The sequence below is a fragment of the Lagopus leucura genome, unplaced genomic scaffold (genome assembly GCF_019238085.1).
Source record: "Lagopus leucura isolate 7727_CA_CO unplaced genomic scaffold, USGS_WTPT01 Super-Scaffold_810, whole genome shotgun sequence".
Classification (NCBI taxonomy): Eukaryota; Metazoa; Chordata; class Aves; order Galliformes; family Phasianidae; genus Lagopus; species Lagopus leucura.
Genome location: NW_024962261.1, coordinates 235919 through 250774, shown reverse-complemented (window position 1 = coordinate 250774; position 14856 = coordinate 235919). Strand labels below are relative to the sequence as shown.

Sequence of the window (14856 nt, the reverse complement as noted above, 5' to 3'; positions counted from 1 at the left end):
GCCCTTTGCACTTCTAAACAGTCTGCAGCAGCAGGCAGCATCAGTCCTCAAGGAGCAGATCCTCAATGTCCTGTTCACCTCTCAGAGCAGGGACACATACCAGTTGAGTGACAAACAAAACTACTCCAACCTTGCTGCAATTTGCAATATGTGAACAATGCAGAAGAGAACCTTGCAGAGATGTGAAAAGAATGGCTGGTTGGAGTAGATTACTGGAAAGAACTTCAGTGGAACCTTTTTACTTTGCTTCCCTTATTATCCTAGCCCAGACGTGCTCTACCCAGAGAAGGAGCAGGATGAGGACTTTGAAGAATCTAATGAGAAAGAGGAGGAGGAATCTGAGGAGGAAGAACAATCCAAAGAGTCTGAGGAGGAAGAACCACCATCAGAGGAAAGGATGCAGAAGAGTCCTCCTCCAAAATCATGAAGCAGGGCCTCTCCAATGAAGTGAAGATAATTCAAGCCCAAATCCAGAAAAACCTTTGCAGCCTGCTGGGAGAAAGCAAAGCCTCCATCCAAGGTGAAAACTCCTGCCAAGAAAGCCAAACCAACAGCCCCAGCCATCAAGAAACCCTCTGCTGGCAGCTCATCCAAGAAACCAGCAGTGAGTGGGAGGAAGAAAGTGAAGTCCCCTGCCAAGGGCAAATCTGCTATGAGGAAACCTCTTCAGGTAAAAAAGTAGATTTGTCCACTGTCAGGGAATCCTATGATCAAATCCACAGTCTTATTTTATTAAGTCAACATGCATTTGTATTTCAGTTCTGATGCTTAAACACTTTTTTGTTGTTGTTTGTTTAAGTGATCGGGAAAAAGCTGAAAACTAAATCAAACCAACTCAAGCATTTGTTAGATCTCAGTCCTGTGCCTTGTGCTTACCCCTCCCCTGGAACAAGTCATCCTTAGTTTCTGCAATTATTTTAGGACTCTTCCAGGACCTGTAATCTGTACATTTTATGGCGTTCCCTTTGGAACTTCAAAGAAGTTATTTGTATCTCTGTGCAGCAGGAACGTGGTGATTGGAGAAACACAACTCTTAAGTGAGAAGGTACAACAGCACAAGAGTCCTCCTTAGATCCCCTGCATGATGAGGTCCTTCTTGTCCTTCAGCTGTACAAGAGCTTCCTGAAGGCTCTCTCCACTGTCACTGGCTGCAAATGCTCCAAGGTGGGACAGGGAAGGAGAGAACATGATTCTCTTGCACTTCCTAATCAACTGTTCGCACACTTAACACAATCTGATATAACAAATCATTATAAACTTTTGGTAACAAATGCCAGACTGCAACAATATCTCCCATGATACAATAAAGGACCATCTGGAAAGCTGCTGTATTGTTTGTGAGAAGCACTCAGATCTGATAAGAGGCTAGAGATTAGTTTAATGAATCCATATTCAATGTTTAAATGCTTAATGTGACACTGTGTTTCTAATTAGGGACTAAAAATGTTCATTTATCATTTCCATCATCACAGATTAGACATAACATGCTATCTCTATGTTATTAGAAAAGTTCATATTTTGTTTTAAAAAAATGGAATTAGTAGACTCAGACATAACATGGAGGTTCTTATAATGAGCTATTCATCTTCAGATCAGGTTTTATAATAACTAACTGCTTCAAGTTAGCTGAGAGTGAAGAAAATGAAAAGGAAAAAAATGGAAATTGGAATGAGTGCTAAAACTGTGTCTCATACAGACTAGAGCATAACTGTATTTAAAATGTGCAAGCTGCTTGTGGCACCTTCTTTTCACCATCACTTATTTAAAAGGATGCTGCATATTGGGCACTTGCCCAATATCTACTCTCAGTTACTGTCAAAGTAACTGACATAACAACCAAGCTAAACTTAAATAATGCCACTTCCTAAGAGTAAATATCTCAAAATTTTGAATCGAAGCACTACATTCTATGGAAGATAGTAAGGAAGGCAGGATATCCAGGGGAACATCCTAGAAATAATAATATGTCATGATCACCTACCTTCTCACTCATGAGCACCAAACATGTCAGCTACCACACTGTTTTCATGTGGATAAACTTTATCTGGAAAGCAGGCAATGTTTTTTTGCTGTCCTCCATGCACCTTTAGCAATGGCAGCCTAGTATCATACAGCTTATCAACTTACCCTTAGTCTCATACACATAACGTGGTAGTATGAAAAGGAAAGTGCTTTCAGCATGTCTTTAGATTTACAAGGTTTTCAGATTGAATGGCTACTATCAATCATCTCTGCATTCCCTACAGGAGATTAGATTTCCTACTTTTTAATGCTACAATGCCTGACACTGTAGTTCCAACAGTGCTACATTAAAAATCTCCACCTTGGACAAAACAAAACAAAACAAAACAAAACAAACAAACAAAAAAAAAAAAACAGGGAAAAACGTGTTTTCGTGTAATGCAGAAGAGAGAACATTTTTAGACACTACTTCTCTGATTGTACCTGATTTTTCATTTAAAATTATATTTTAATCAGGAAGGCAAACATATAAAACGACAAGGAAAGTACAGAAATGATTTATTTTTGTGTTCATGTCAGTTTTGTCTACAGGAGGAACAATTTATAGCTCTGTCATACAGTGCCAACCAGGCTCATCATTCATACATTTAAAGGACTAAAAACCCTCAGAGCAGCTCGTTTCATGTAATAAATTTGAGAAATTCTATTCCTAGTGGCGCTCATTATGTTTCTTCTGAGCTTACTGTAGTTTGTTCTCTGCTTTTACCCTTCCTTTCTCTAGGTGATGGGATAAGATAGTGGCTTGTTTCTCGATAAGAAGTCTCTCAGTCTCCTCAAGAAGTGGATGCAGAGGTTCCCCAGAAGTTGGATGTTGTGTCAATGACAAATCCCTGCAAGTCACTGGAAAGGTCAGTTGGTCTGAGTGGTACCCTCAGCTCCTGGCCACTTTCAGCATGGTTAGCATAATCAGCAATAAGGCAAATACCTCCAGTATGTAAGCAGGCTATTACTGTATAATCTTGCCCCCTTCTCTCCTTCTCTTTGTCCCCAGTGTGTAGGGATACCCCTTATCATAACAACAACAAGATCCAAGTGCTGAGCCACTAAGAGGATATGGGGAGCACAAATTGACAAGATGATTAAGCACATCAACATTAGCAATAGCCATGTGCTGGGTTTACAGGAGATGGTGAGACACATTCTGGAACAGGGAACTATAACAATACACAGCACGCTGTTCATAAAATTAGGCTGCTAGAAGGCCTAAGTGAGATTTTAATACAGAAATGCTGCTGGACAGGAAAATTTGTGTCTCCGCCATGGCCAGGGATACTTCCACCACAGTAAGTGAGTGACTCAGGTTCTTCTTCATAAAGCCTGGCTCCAGGTAATGACTTTATCACATGCTGTTCGCTAAGATTTTGACTTGATATGCAACGAGTTTGCCCAGGTGTAAATGAAAAGCCTGTGCAACTAACCGGATTGTTAATAACTTTTTTAATGAAACAGTAAAACTCTGATTAGAATTGTAAACTCTTGTCCCCTCCCCATTCATCCAAGTGTCCCTTAAAACCATCCACTGTGTTGTGTGTGACAGCCACCTTCCCACACCAGCATCTGCCCCAGCTGCAGCTGGGAAGACATGCTGAGCTACAGCAGTGGTTTTGTTACACTTTTCCTCCATCTTCACCTTCCAACCTGACAGATTACTCCTGTAAGGGTGGATTGACTACTGCCCCTTCAGGTCATAAACAATACTTCTACTGGCTTTAGATTAAATACCCAGGGATTTTCTTACTGATGCTGGAGCTAAGCTGGTAGCACAGAAATTAGAGAGTGCATATAAAGAAACTTTAGCTCTTGGCTAGGGAAGATCCTGTGAGAAGACAACCACAAGTGGATAAATGTTAGAAAGATCCTGGATGTCACTGTGAGGCCTGTTGTGAATAGCACTGATTTACAGTGCCCCTTCTGCCTGCTGCAGCAGCACATTGGAGCTTTTCCAAAATTGCAGGGGGAATGAGGTAAGTCTTCCTGTATACCCAGCATTACAATTAGTCTTTTATCTGTTTTTAGTGCCTCTCTTGTCAGTAAGCATAAGACATCTCACAACTTGGGCCAAAGAGTAAGCACTGCATTCAAGCTACATTAGAGAGGTGACACTATGGACAGGCAGTCATGGCAATTATATCAAAATTAAGATGAGTTTTCACCCTCCCTGCAAAACACATCAACACCCTCACTGAGAAAACCCTTATAGCCTTTTAATCACCAGTTGAACATTTGTTTCAGTATTGATTTTGGTCTGTCTGGCAGTGTTGAGGTAAGAAACAACACAGAAAAGTCAGTCATATAGAGAACTGGGCCAATTTAAAAAAGTTGAGCTTAACAAACATGTGGAAATATCCACTCCTGTAACTGTACTTTTTGTCAATTCACATAACTTTGAGTTAGCCAACTCCTTCTTCAAACTCAAAGGCTGGCTGTTCCTCACCTACGTTTTATGTTGCAAATGAGCTGAAAACAGAGTTAAATGTTGCTTGCTAAGCTTATGAACTGTTAGACTACTAGGTCTGACATTTCTCTAAACAATACCTAGTCTTTATGCTGCCTGAAAATAGATACAAGCCTGAAGAAAACTGAGAAAACTCAAGTAATCACTTGCAGACTTACACCTCAGCTATGTGGCCAGCAAAGTGATTTTTTGAGATAACTGAGTGCTGCACTCACCTCAACAAAGATGAAGCAGGGGATGATGGAGTAACTTCTCTGGGTGTTGTTTCCCAAAGCCATTTCTCATCACACTTCTTGAGGAGGCACCGTTGAAAACTTTATAATCCTGAAAAAGAAAAGACAAAGATATTTTAGTATATTCCACTATTTTGCAAACTCCACATTTAACATACCAAGATCCATAACATGGCATTCTGGTCTGGGGAAACAGACAAAAAAGAGCATAAAAGTCTAACTTGTGTTTGTTTGAAATAAGCTGAGAAGGCATTCCTTTTGCAGCACAAAAAATAACTGACAGGTAACAAGTTATATCATTTATAGAGAAAAGAGCAATAAGGGATACAACTGTTGTCCTTAATGACAATCCACTCCCAAGCAAATTCTTCTTCCTCACAACACATTGTAAAACTACATTTTTGTCTTACTACCCTGCCTACAAATGTCTTCTGAATCAAGAGATGGTGGCAATTGACTAATGAACCCATGCTTTAAAAGACACACTTATGATACAATATACAATGTAAAAATAGTCAAGTGTTTATTTGCATGAAATGTGACCAACTCAGGAAGATATCATGGCTTATCCATACAAAAAAAAATCCACAACCAAGCATATGTAACAAGAATGCATGGGTCTGTAAACTCTTTTTGTCCTGCTATAACCTAGTATACTAGCTCAGAACCTTTCCTGTGTACCATTACTTCAAGCTACTGGCTGTTTTTATTAACATACCATGTCACAGTCTGTGCCAAGACGTTTAATTTCTTTGCAGCACAAAATTACAAAAGAAGATACAGAATTTTTATTGAGAGACTGTGATTTTGTGCATGAATGCACCAAAAAGCTGAGTCTGGCTCAAACAGTCTAAGACAATGGGACTGGTAGTGACCTAAGCTAGCAGACGAAAGGATCTGAAAAAGTAGTGTGTAGATCAAGACCTGCCAGGTGCGTGTTTGCAGGGAGCCGGAGACACCCATGAGGGTGCAAATCCTTTGCAATAAATTTAAACATGAGCACAGATTTCACAGAATCATAGAATATTCACATTTTTCTCAAACACCAGCAGGCTTCGACTAATGACCACCTTCTTGGTGAAGAGCTGCCCCACCTCTCTCCTTGTGAAGAAGCTCTAGGCCATCATGAGATTCCCCCTCCATAGGCCTCACCTCTGTATTTAGGTGGGCACAACCTCATTTCCAACACACCAAAATCGTACACTGATGACAAGAATCTCATGGGCCAGGACCACAGGTTAAGAAAGAGGTTGTGTATTTTCCAGAAAAAGCTTGTGTATTTTCCAGAAGCTTTGCACATCAAGTAGGTTCAGCTCCTTGACCTCGCTGTTATCAGGATAAGGATTCAGGCCCTGGCATATGGAGCTTGTGAGGCTCACAAAGGGAGACAGTGCTTTCTGACCAGCTCTCAGCAGAGGCACTGGAAAACACACAATAGCAGAGCACAGAGTTCATCAGAGGTTATGGAGAGGAACTAGGTCACCTGCTAGCTCCATCCAACTAGTATTGCCACTTAAGGACTGCTTAGTACATTTTTCATCTCAGCTCTCCATAATTTATTTGAAGCAGAGCTGTAAAATACATAATGCACATGAAGATTTTGATAATGTGGTTCTAGGACCAGCTGTAGTAGCTGCAGTGAAGACACTGTGTTAAGACAGCTTCTGGGTTCCCAGCCATTGAAAAATGCAGTTCTGGCTCTCATGCAATGCTCAGAAAATGCTACCTCTGACATGCTTCAGATTCCCATCCTACACTGTATCCCAATTCTGAAATACAAACATTCTGAATTTCAAAATGCCTGTTTTTTGAAGCATACTTCAGCTGCACTTAGGAGATAAAATGGGTTTTCTCTCAGGGATTTGTGCCTTTTTTGGGGGGTGAGAGTGGGTTGGATTTTGCTATTTCAATTCCATTTGGATTATAGAAAAATTCTCCAATCATTAATTTTTAGCTATGCCTTTCATACACTGGCTCTTGTGCAGCACCCTCTCCCTTTAATTCATCGAACGCATGGTGCTTGGTGGAACAGTGGGTTAGAGAGTTAGAGCCACTTACAGTGCATTACTTCTATTAACTCTTTTTGTACCCTGGGGATACTCTCATCAGCTTTTCTGCAAATCCTAATTTTCAAATGGCTTAGTGTAAATATGTTATTACCTTAGCACCTTCATGAATGCCATCCCAGGTCCACCTTTCAAACAAACAGTATTTTTCATAACAGTGTCTCATAATTTACAGCCGTGCCTCCACTTCCAATGGCATGTTCCTAATGAAGGCAGAGAGCTGCAAGCAACCTAGGAATTTAAGAAATGCTCTCAACAAATGCATGAAGCAACTGCTGAGGTTTCTTAGTAGACCTATAAAAACGTTTAATTTAATGCTAGGAGACTCCTTACGTCATAAATATGTGTCACTATATCTATTTCTTCATGCTCGTTGTGAAAAACTGGTCTAAAAAACCTGCACTTCCTATGGGAAAGCATTTTACATCAGCTTCTCTCCTGTGTGATGACACATCTGTGTCAGATGTAAGATGTAAGTAGTCTAAAACCACATAGTTGCCTGATCAGGCTGGTAGACTCCCACTCCGTGGGAGAACTCTGTTAGCCTCTGCTTGTCATATTAGGTCTTTTCATTGGCTCAGTCTCCAGAAGAGTGGAGGGGAGGAACAGCGTGATCTTAGGGAGCACACAACCTTTTGTCTCTCTCCAGTGAGTCCTCTAGGAACACAAGCACAGCAAAACACAGGTTATAGCAATCCCTAACTTCTTCAGTCTGCACAGCGGTCAGAGATAATGTACTTTTGCCTCCAAAATGAGAGAATCACAGTAAGATGTAAAACAAGTGTTTACTGACAGTCCCATTTTAAAAACCATACCTCTTTGCGTTGAACACATTTTACAGCACAAATTGTCTGACCAAAGCAGCAGGAAATAACAACTGTAATATCAGCAGATGGTATTGCCTGATCATTTTCACTCTTATTTTTACCAATTTGACTCAACTGCTAAGGAGCTTGTGCTATCAAATCTATAGAAGGCTTTTTAGTTCCCACTAGCTATGACCTTTTAGCGTCTAATATGTGAGCACTGAAATGAGAGGAAAATTGGTCAAACTTATTCCAGTTAATTAGGGACCCGGGTAGAGTGAATATTAATAATTTAGAGCTCTGGTATTACGAGGTGTTTCCAGTCTTTAAACACTGTATATAATACTGCATTTGTGAATTAATTAGCGTGAGTTGGTTCTCATTTTTCTTAATTTACCCCACATTCATTTTCAGAAAGCCCCTGAACTATGGTGTGAGAGGTTACTGCCTGACATCTCACACAGAATCACAGAATCTCCTGGGAAAACAAGCAGAGACATGGAATGTACACAGGTGAATTGAAAATTAACTAAAAAGCGAAGAAAGAATAGCTCAAACTGAGGAGATTTTATAGCCCCTGGGATCCATCCAGCGGAAGAAAAAAGAATGACAGTCAGAGAGTAGAAGAAAGAAAAAGAAAGGCCTCTTCTTACAGGTTACTGAAAGTCCTATTCAGGTATGTTCTAGAGCTTTTTTATTTAAGAATGTGGCATACAGCTGAAAGGACATTTCTAGGATAAACTAGCATTTTCTGAGTCTTTATATATCTCCTGCAACAGACACAGTACAGCTCATCATTGTTCCATGTTATCAGCACTCAAATGATGAATTGCTAGTCCATTCCTCTGAAGAGTGGTCACCCGTACTGATGCAGTGTATAATGATTATCCAGGCACTTTTGGAAAATACAGAATCCAAAATCCAGAAAAGCTGAATACCCAGAGCAGGTATTGTTTATCACAGTTTACAACATGTGTCTCATTTAATCAATGCACGTTTCTTTAAATGAGGAAGGCAACAACTGGTCAACTTTTCATCTGGTCCCAAATTGTGTACAAAAAAAAAAACAACCAAAAAAACCAATTGGATTTCCTGACCTTCTTAATCTAGATAGTTTAATGATCTTTTTAGCTGCAGTTAGCACTCTGTTTTAAAATAAAATTTAATTGTAATATCAGGAGGAACACAACATAGCAAAATTAAAGACACTTAAAATGCAAGCATTTTCTGCTTTATAAGTTACTTTTACCTTGCATTAAAAATCAGCAACCCTGTGCTGGTATTTGGATTCAAATTACAAACATCTTCATTCTCATTAAAATAAGAATTCTGTTTACAAGTTTAAAAAAAAAAATAGAAAAAAAAAAAGGACTAAACCTGTATAAGTCTATCAAGGATCAGTTTGCGCAACTGAAACATGAAACCAAGTATGCCAAACCTTCATTCAATTAGGAAAACAAATTCAAACTAATGTCATCACTCAAGATGATTATCCAAGCCTTTGCAGAGAGCTGTCTTATCGTAACCACTATGTAGTCCTTTTTATAAATTTCATTCCTAAGCAGAGCCCCCTATCTCCCGTGGGGAAACAGAGCCAGGAAGTGTTGAAGCAATTTGCCAGACATTACACAATGATTCAATGTCTAGCCTGAAAAAATACACGTTGCAGTCTCCTTTCAAACACTCCTTCCAGTTGTCTGTGGAATCTTTACACTTCAGATATACTTGGTAATTCCAGCAGAAATCTTTACAGTTCTGACGCTAAGGATTCCCTTGGCTTGCTACTGAGACTAAGGGGAGTTTTGCTACCCAGAACATCACAGAACACGCACTGTAAATCTGCACAAGTATTCATCAAACACCCCAAGATGTGTCAGCCTCATGCTCCCCTATGAAGCTTCACTCTATCCTTGTCCAAAGGCAAGTCATTATTCCATACAACCTTGGCATGAAAAAGCACGTAATTTCCAACAGATTGCTGTAGGATGATAGAGAGTTAAGATGTCTTCCCACATAAGCCTAATGAATCCATACAAAAAGGCTTGAGGAATTTAAGGTAAGATTTTCCTGCAAGAAAAAAGAGTCGTAGCTATTTAATGTTTTCCTGCGTAAAATACAGACATTTTAGTGTTTTTAAAATAATCAGAATCAGTGAGTGATAGCATGTATCATCTCCAAAGCCCTACTGTTTGATAGTCCATAGTCCATGTGGCACTGCACTACATCCACCACAATTCAGAACTAAAGACATGGTGTGAGACCATGTAAAAATCCTTGCATAAGTTTAGATAGATTATTTGTACTTCCTTTGTCTACTGAAACCATTACTCCATCATAGAAGGGCACCAGGCTGGTCAGGCATAATCCACTGCTGGTGAAACTGTGCTGGCTGCTTGGATCATCTTCTCTTCCCTCATGTACCTTAACGTGTCTTCCAAGAGGATCTGTTCCATGATCTTCCCAGGCACAGAAGCACCAGCTGTCACGGTTTTATGATTTTTGGTTATCGGTATTCCACATCATAACATCATGTAGTGCACTGGGAGTTAAAGTGTTAATGCTCCAGTTCCAGGTACCTGTCCCAGAAGAGAAGAACTACATTTCAGTCTCCAAGCTGAAAGGGAGAGTCCCAGGAGACAGTACAAAATGAGCAGAGAGCCTGCATGCCAAAAAGGAGATTTCCAGGAGAGAGTCCAAGCCGAGAGGGAGAATCTCCAGGTCCAGAAAGAGTCACCTAGTCAAGAAACAGAGTCTCCAAATCCAAAGAGAGTCTCCAAGCTGAGACAGAGAATCTCTGGGTTGAGAAAGAGAGTCTCCTAGTAAGGAGAGAGAATCTCAAAACCTGGAAGAGTGTCTCCGAGCTGAGAAAGAAAGTCTCCAAGCTGAAGGGGAAGATCTCCAAGCTGAGAGAAGGAATCTCCAATCTTGATGAGACACCTTTGAATCCGAGCAAGATTCCCTTCAGTCCAAACTTCAGTTCAAACAGAATGAGACACCCTCCAATCTGCATGAGACACCCTCCAAACTGAGGGAGACACCCTCCAATCTGAACTAAATAACCTCATAATCAAACGAGACAGACTCTGATCCAAGAGTCTCCAAGCTGGAGAGAGAACACTGGAACTGACCAACCTGATCAACTACAGGAGGCACCAGAATCAATTTCCCTGCCCACAAATAAGAAAGAAACACTATCTTTTCTGGGTGTAGTAGGTTTTTGGAGAATGCAAGTTCCAAACTACAGCCTCATTGTAAGCCCCCTCTATCAGGTGATGCGGAAGAAGTATAATTTTGTGTGGGGTCCTGAGCAGCAGCAGGCTTTGAGCAGATTAAGCAGGAGATAGCCTGTGCTGTGGCCCTGGGGTCAGTACGGATGGGACAGGATGTAAAGAACATCCTCTACACTGCTGCTGGAGAGAACGGTCCCACTTGGAGTTTGTGGCAAAGAGCCTCAGGAGAGACCTGAGGCCGACCCCTGGGATTTTGGAGTCAGGTGTACAGAGTGTCTGAAGAGTGCTACACTCCAACAGAAAAGGAGATCTCAGCCGCGTATGAGGGGGTTCGGGCTGCTTCCAAAGTAATTGGTACTGAAACACAGCTCCTTCTGGCACCTCGACTGCCAGTGCTGCACTGGATGTTCAAGGGGAGGGTTCCTTCTACCCATCATGATAATGATGCCACTTGGAACAAGTGGATTGTGTTGCTACACAGCGAGCTCACATGGGGAACCTCAATCATCCAGAAATCTTAGAGATGATCATGGACAGGCCTGAAGGCATAAAGTTTGGAACATCACCAGCAGAAGGGTATCACGTGCTAAAGAGGCCCCATCATACAATGAACAACCTGAAAATGAAATCTGCCCTGTTCACAGATGGATCGTGTCATACTGTGGGGAAGCACAGCAGATGGAAATCTGCTGTGTGGAGCCCCACACGACAAGTTGCAGAGGCCACTGAAGGGAAAGGAGAATCAAGCCAATTTGCAGAGGTAAAGGCTGTCCAACTGGCCTTAGATGTTGCTGAACGGGAGAGGTGGCCAATGCTCTATCTTTACACTGACTCATGGATGGTAGCAAATGCCTTATGGGGGTGGTTACAGCAGTGGGAGCAAAATAACTGGCAAAGAAGGGGTAAACCTATTTGGGCTGCTGAACTGTGGAAAGACGTTGCTGCCTGAATAAAGGATATGGTTGTAAAGGTGCGTCATGTAGATGCTCATGTGCCCAAGAGTAGGGCTACTGAAGAACATGAGGTAGATCAAGTTGCTAAAATTGAGGTGGCTCAAATAGACTTGGACTGGCAACACAAGAGTGAATTATTTATAGCTCAGTGGGCCCATGAAACTTCAGGCCATAAAGGAAGAGATGCAACATACAAATGGGCTAGAGACTGAGGGGTGGATTTAACTATGGATGCTATTGCACAGGTTATCCATGAATGTGACACGTGCCACAGTTCAACAAGTCAAGAGGATGAAACCTCTCTGGAGGGAAGGGCAATGGCAAAAGTTCCCTCCTCCAGACAGGGAGGTGTAGCAAGTTGATTATATCACCTTGCCATGATCTCACAGTGGCAAGTGTTATGTTCTTACCATGGTAGAGGCAACCACTGGGTGGCTTGAAACATATGCAGTACCCCATGCTATCACCCAAACCATCATACTAGGTCTTGAGAAACAAGTCCAATGGTGACATGGCACTGCAGAACGAATTGAGTCAGATAACGGGACTCATTTCAAAAATTCTCTTGTAAATACGTGGGCCATAGATCATGGCATTGAGTGGTTTTATCACATCCCCCCATCATGCACCAGCTTCTGGTAAAACTGTACAGTGGGTTGTTAAAAAACATGTTGAAAACAATGGGTGGTGGAACATTTAAGAACTGGGAGGACCATTTGGCAGAAGCCACCTGGTTGGCAAATACTCAAGGATCTATATTAATCATGATGGTCCTGCCAGCTCCTTACGTACTGTCAAGAGAGATAAGGTCCCTGTAGTAACTGTAAAGAACAAGTTAAGAAAAAGCAGTTTGGGTCTTTCCAGCTTCTGGGAAGGGCAAACCTCTTCATGGAGCTGTTTTTGTCCAGGGACCTGAGTCCACTTGGTGGGTGAAGCAGAAAAATGGGAATGTTCAATGTGCACCTCAAGGGAATTTGATGCTGGGGGAGTGCAGTCAGTAATTCCATGTATATATATATATATATATATATATATATATGTTTGTGTGTGTGTGTGTGTGTGTTTAATGCTTGTTAATTATGGTCTGTTTGTACATATTAGGCACGATGTAGTGATGTAGAATAAGGGGTGGAATGTCATGGTTTTATGATTTTTGGTTATTCCACATCATAACATCATGTAGTGCACTGGGAGTTTAACTGATAATACTCCAGTTCTGGGTACCTGTCCCTGAAAAGAAGAACTACATTCTCCAGAAGGCTGTTCTCTGTGTTACTATCATTTCTGCTGAGGGGAAACAGATATAAGGCCTTGTTGGACATATGATTTCTTCTTCGTCAGGCTCTCCTCCCTGCTGCTAAACTGGACTGCACATCTCATTTCAGTGTTATGGTGAGGTCTATCCACCTTTCGGACATTCTCTCATTATATTTGATTTATAAGCTTCAATTCTAATTATATTGTATTATAGTGTGTTATCTTGCATTCCGATACCATATTTAGTAAATGAGTTTGTTTCCCCTCAGATTGTTGTTTTTAATTATTTTGGGGTCCTGTTTCCCTTTTCTGGAGGCATGGATTTCTGAAATCCCTCCACCCTGCTAGTCACAGAACTGGGCTGAACCAGCCCATAAACCACTGACGCCAGCCTATAATTCCCCAGATATTCCTTTCTTCCTTTCTTAAAAATGGGAGTGATGTTTCCCTTTTTCCAGTCACCAGGGACTTTGCCTGACAGATATGATTTTTCAAGAATGATGGAGAGCAGCTTGGCAACCACATCAGGAAGCTCCCTCTATTGTCCAGTCACATAGAATTATACGCATTCAGCCTCAAGAGGTGATCTGGGACTTGCCCTGCTCCTACAGTGCAGGGAATTTTGTACCCCTGACTCCAGCTTAGAAATTCAGGGATACCAGAAACATAGCAAGCCTGACGGGCAATGAAGACTGAGACAAAGAACTAATAAAGTATCCATTTATCAGAGGGGATGCACTCTCCTTTGCATGTCTCTTCTGCCCGAAGTATCTAAGAAAATCTTGATGCTTTTAACATCCCTTGCCAGTTCAATTCCATCCATTCTTGGTCTTGATCCCATCCCTGCACATCCAGACAGCATCCCTGTTATTCACAGAAAACACATCCCTTCTTCCACTCCTTATTCTTTTCTTCCTCAGTTTGACCAGCAGACTCTTGCTCATCCATGCTGATTTCCTGCTTCATTTGCCTTTTTTTTTTTCTTTTTTTTTTTTTCTTCTGGAGGATGAAGAGCTCTAAGAAAGGCATCCCTAAGTGCTGCCAAGTTTGTTCAGATCCTTTCTCCCTAAGGACAGTTTCCCAGGGGAACTCATCCAGAAATTCCTTAAATAGCCTGAAGTTCGTATTCTTGAAGTTCAAGGCCCCAAATCCACTCTTTACAAGGCCCAAATTCCACAAGACCACAAATTTGACCAGGGCATGGTTTCTGCAGCCCAGGCTGCTTCCAATCTTAACCTCCATAATGATCTCTTCCACATAAGTGAGTGCCAGATCCAGCACCACTTCACTTCTTGTCGGTCTGTCCAACACCAGAGAGGAGTTGTCAGCGGAATCCAGGATCCCCTGTGACTGCTTGCAGTGTGCTGTGTTTTCCCAAAAGATACATGAGTTGTTGAAATCTCCAATCAGGATGAGAGCCTGCACGCATGATGCCTCTTGCAGCTGAAGCAGGAAGGCCTTCTCAACAGGATCCCCTTGGGCAGGTGGCCTGTAGCAGACCTTAATCACCAGCCATACATGATTAGTCTTGTCCCTAATTTCAACTTACAAGCTCTCAGCTTGTTCACAGACATTCCTCAGAGGCAACTCCTCACAGCATATCCATTCTGTAACACAGACAGCAACTCCCTCAGCCAACCTACCTTAACTATCCCTTCTAAATAGATTACAGTCCTCAGTGCTCGTGTTCCAGTTGTGTGAGTCAACAAAATGTGGTTCTGTGATAGCACAAAGAACAAACTTTTTCAATTATGACAATCGCCTGCAGCACCTCTAGGGATGGGCACCTACAAAAAGGTCGTGCCTGACTACCGTGGTAGCCTTTGTAGATGTC

At 41.6% G+C, this 14856-nt stretch overlaps 1 protein-coding gene across 2 annotated transcripts in view; it reads right to left on the bottom strand.

Annotated features, from left to right (window-relative positions):
• PLPPR1 (phospholipid phosphatase related 1) overlaps window positions 1-14856 on the bottom strand; it is a 133702-nt gene that overhangs the window by 62827 nt on the left and 56019 nt on the right. For both annotated transcript variants that reach the window (XM_042866228.1, XM_042866230.1), the window contains exon 2: window positions 4693-4801. In XM_042866228.1, coding sequence (XP_042722162.1) covers window positions 4693-4755 — 63 coding nt within the window. In that variant the 5' untranslated portion in view covers window positions 4756-4801. The remainder of the gene's footprint in view (window positions 1-4692; window positions 4802-14856) is intronic.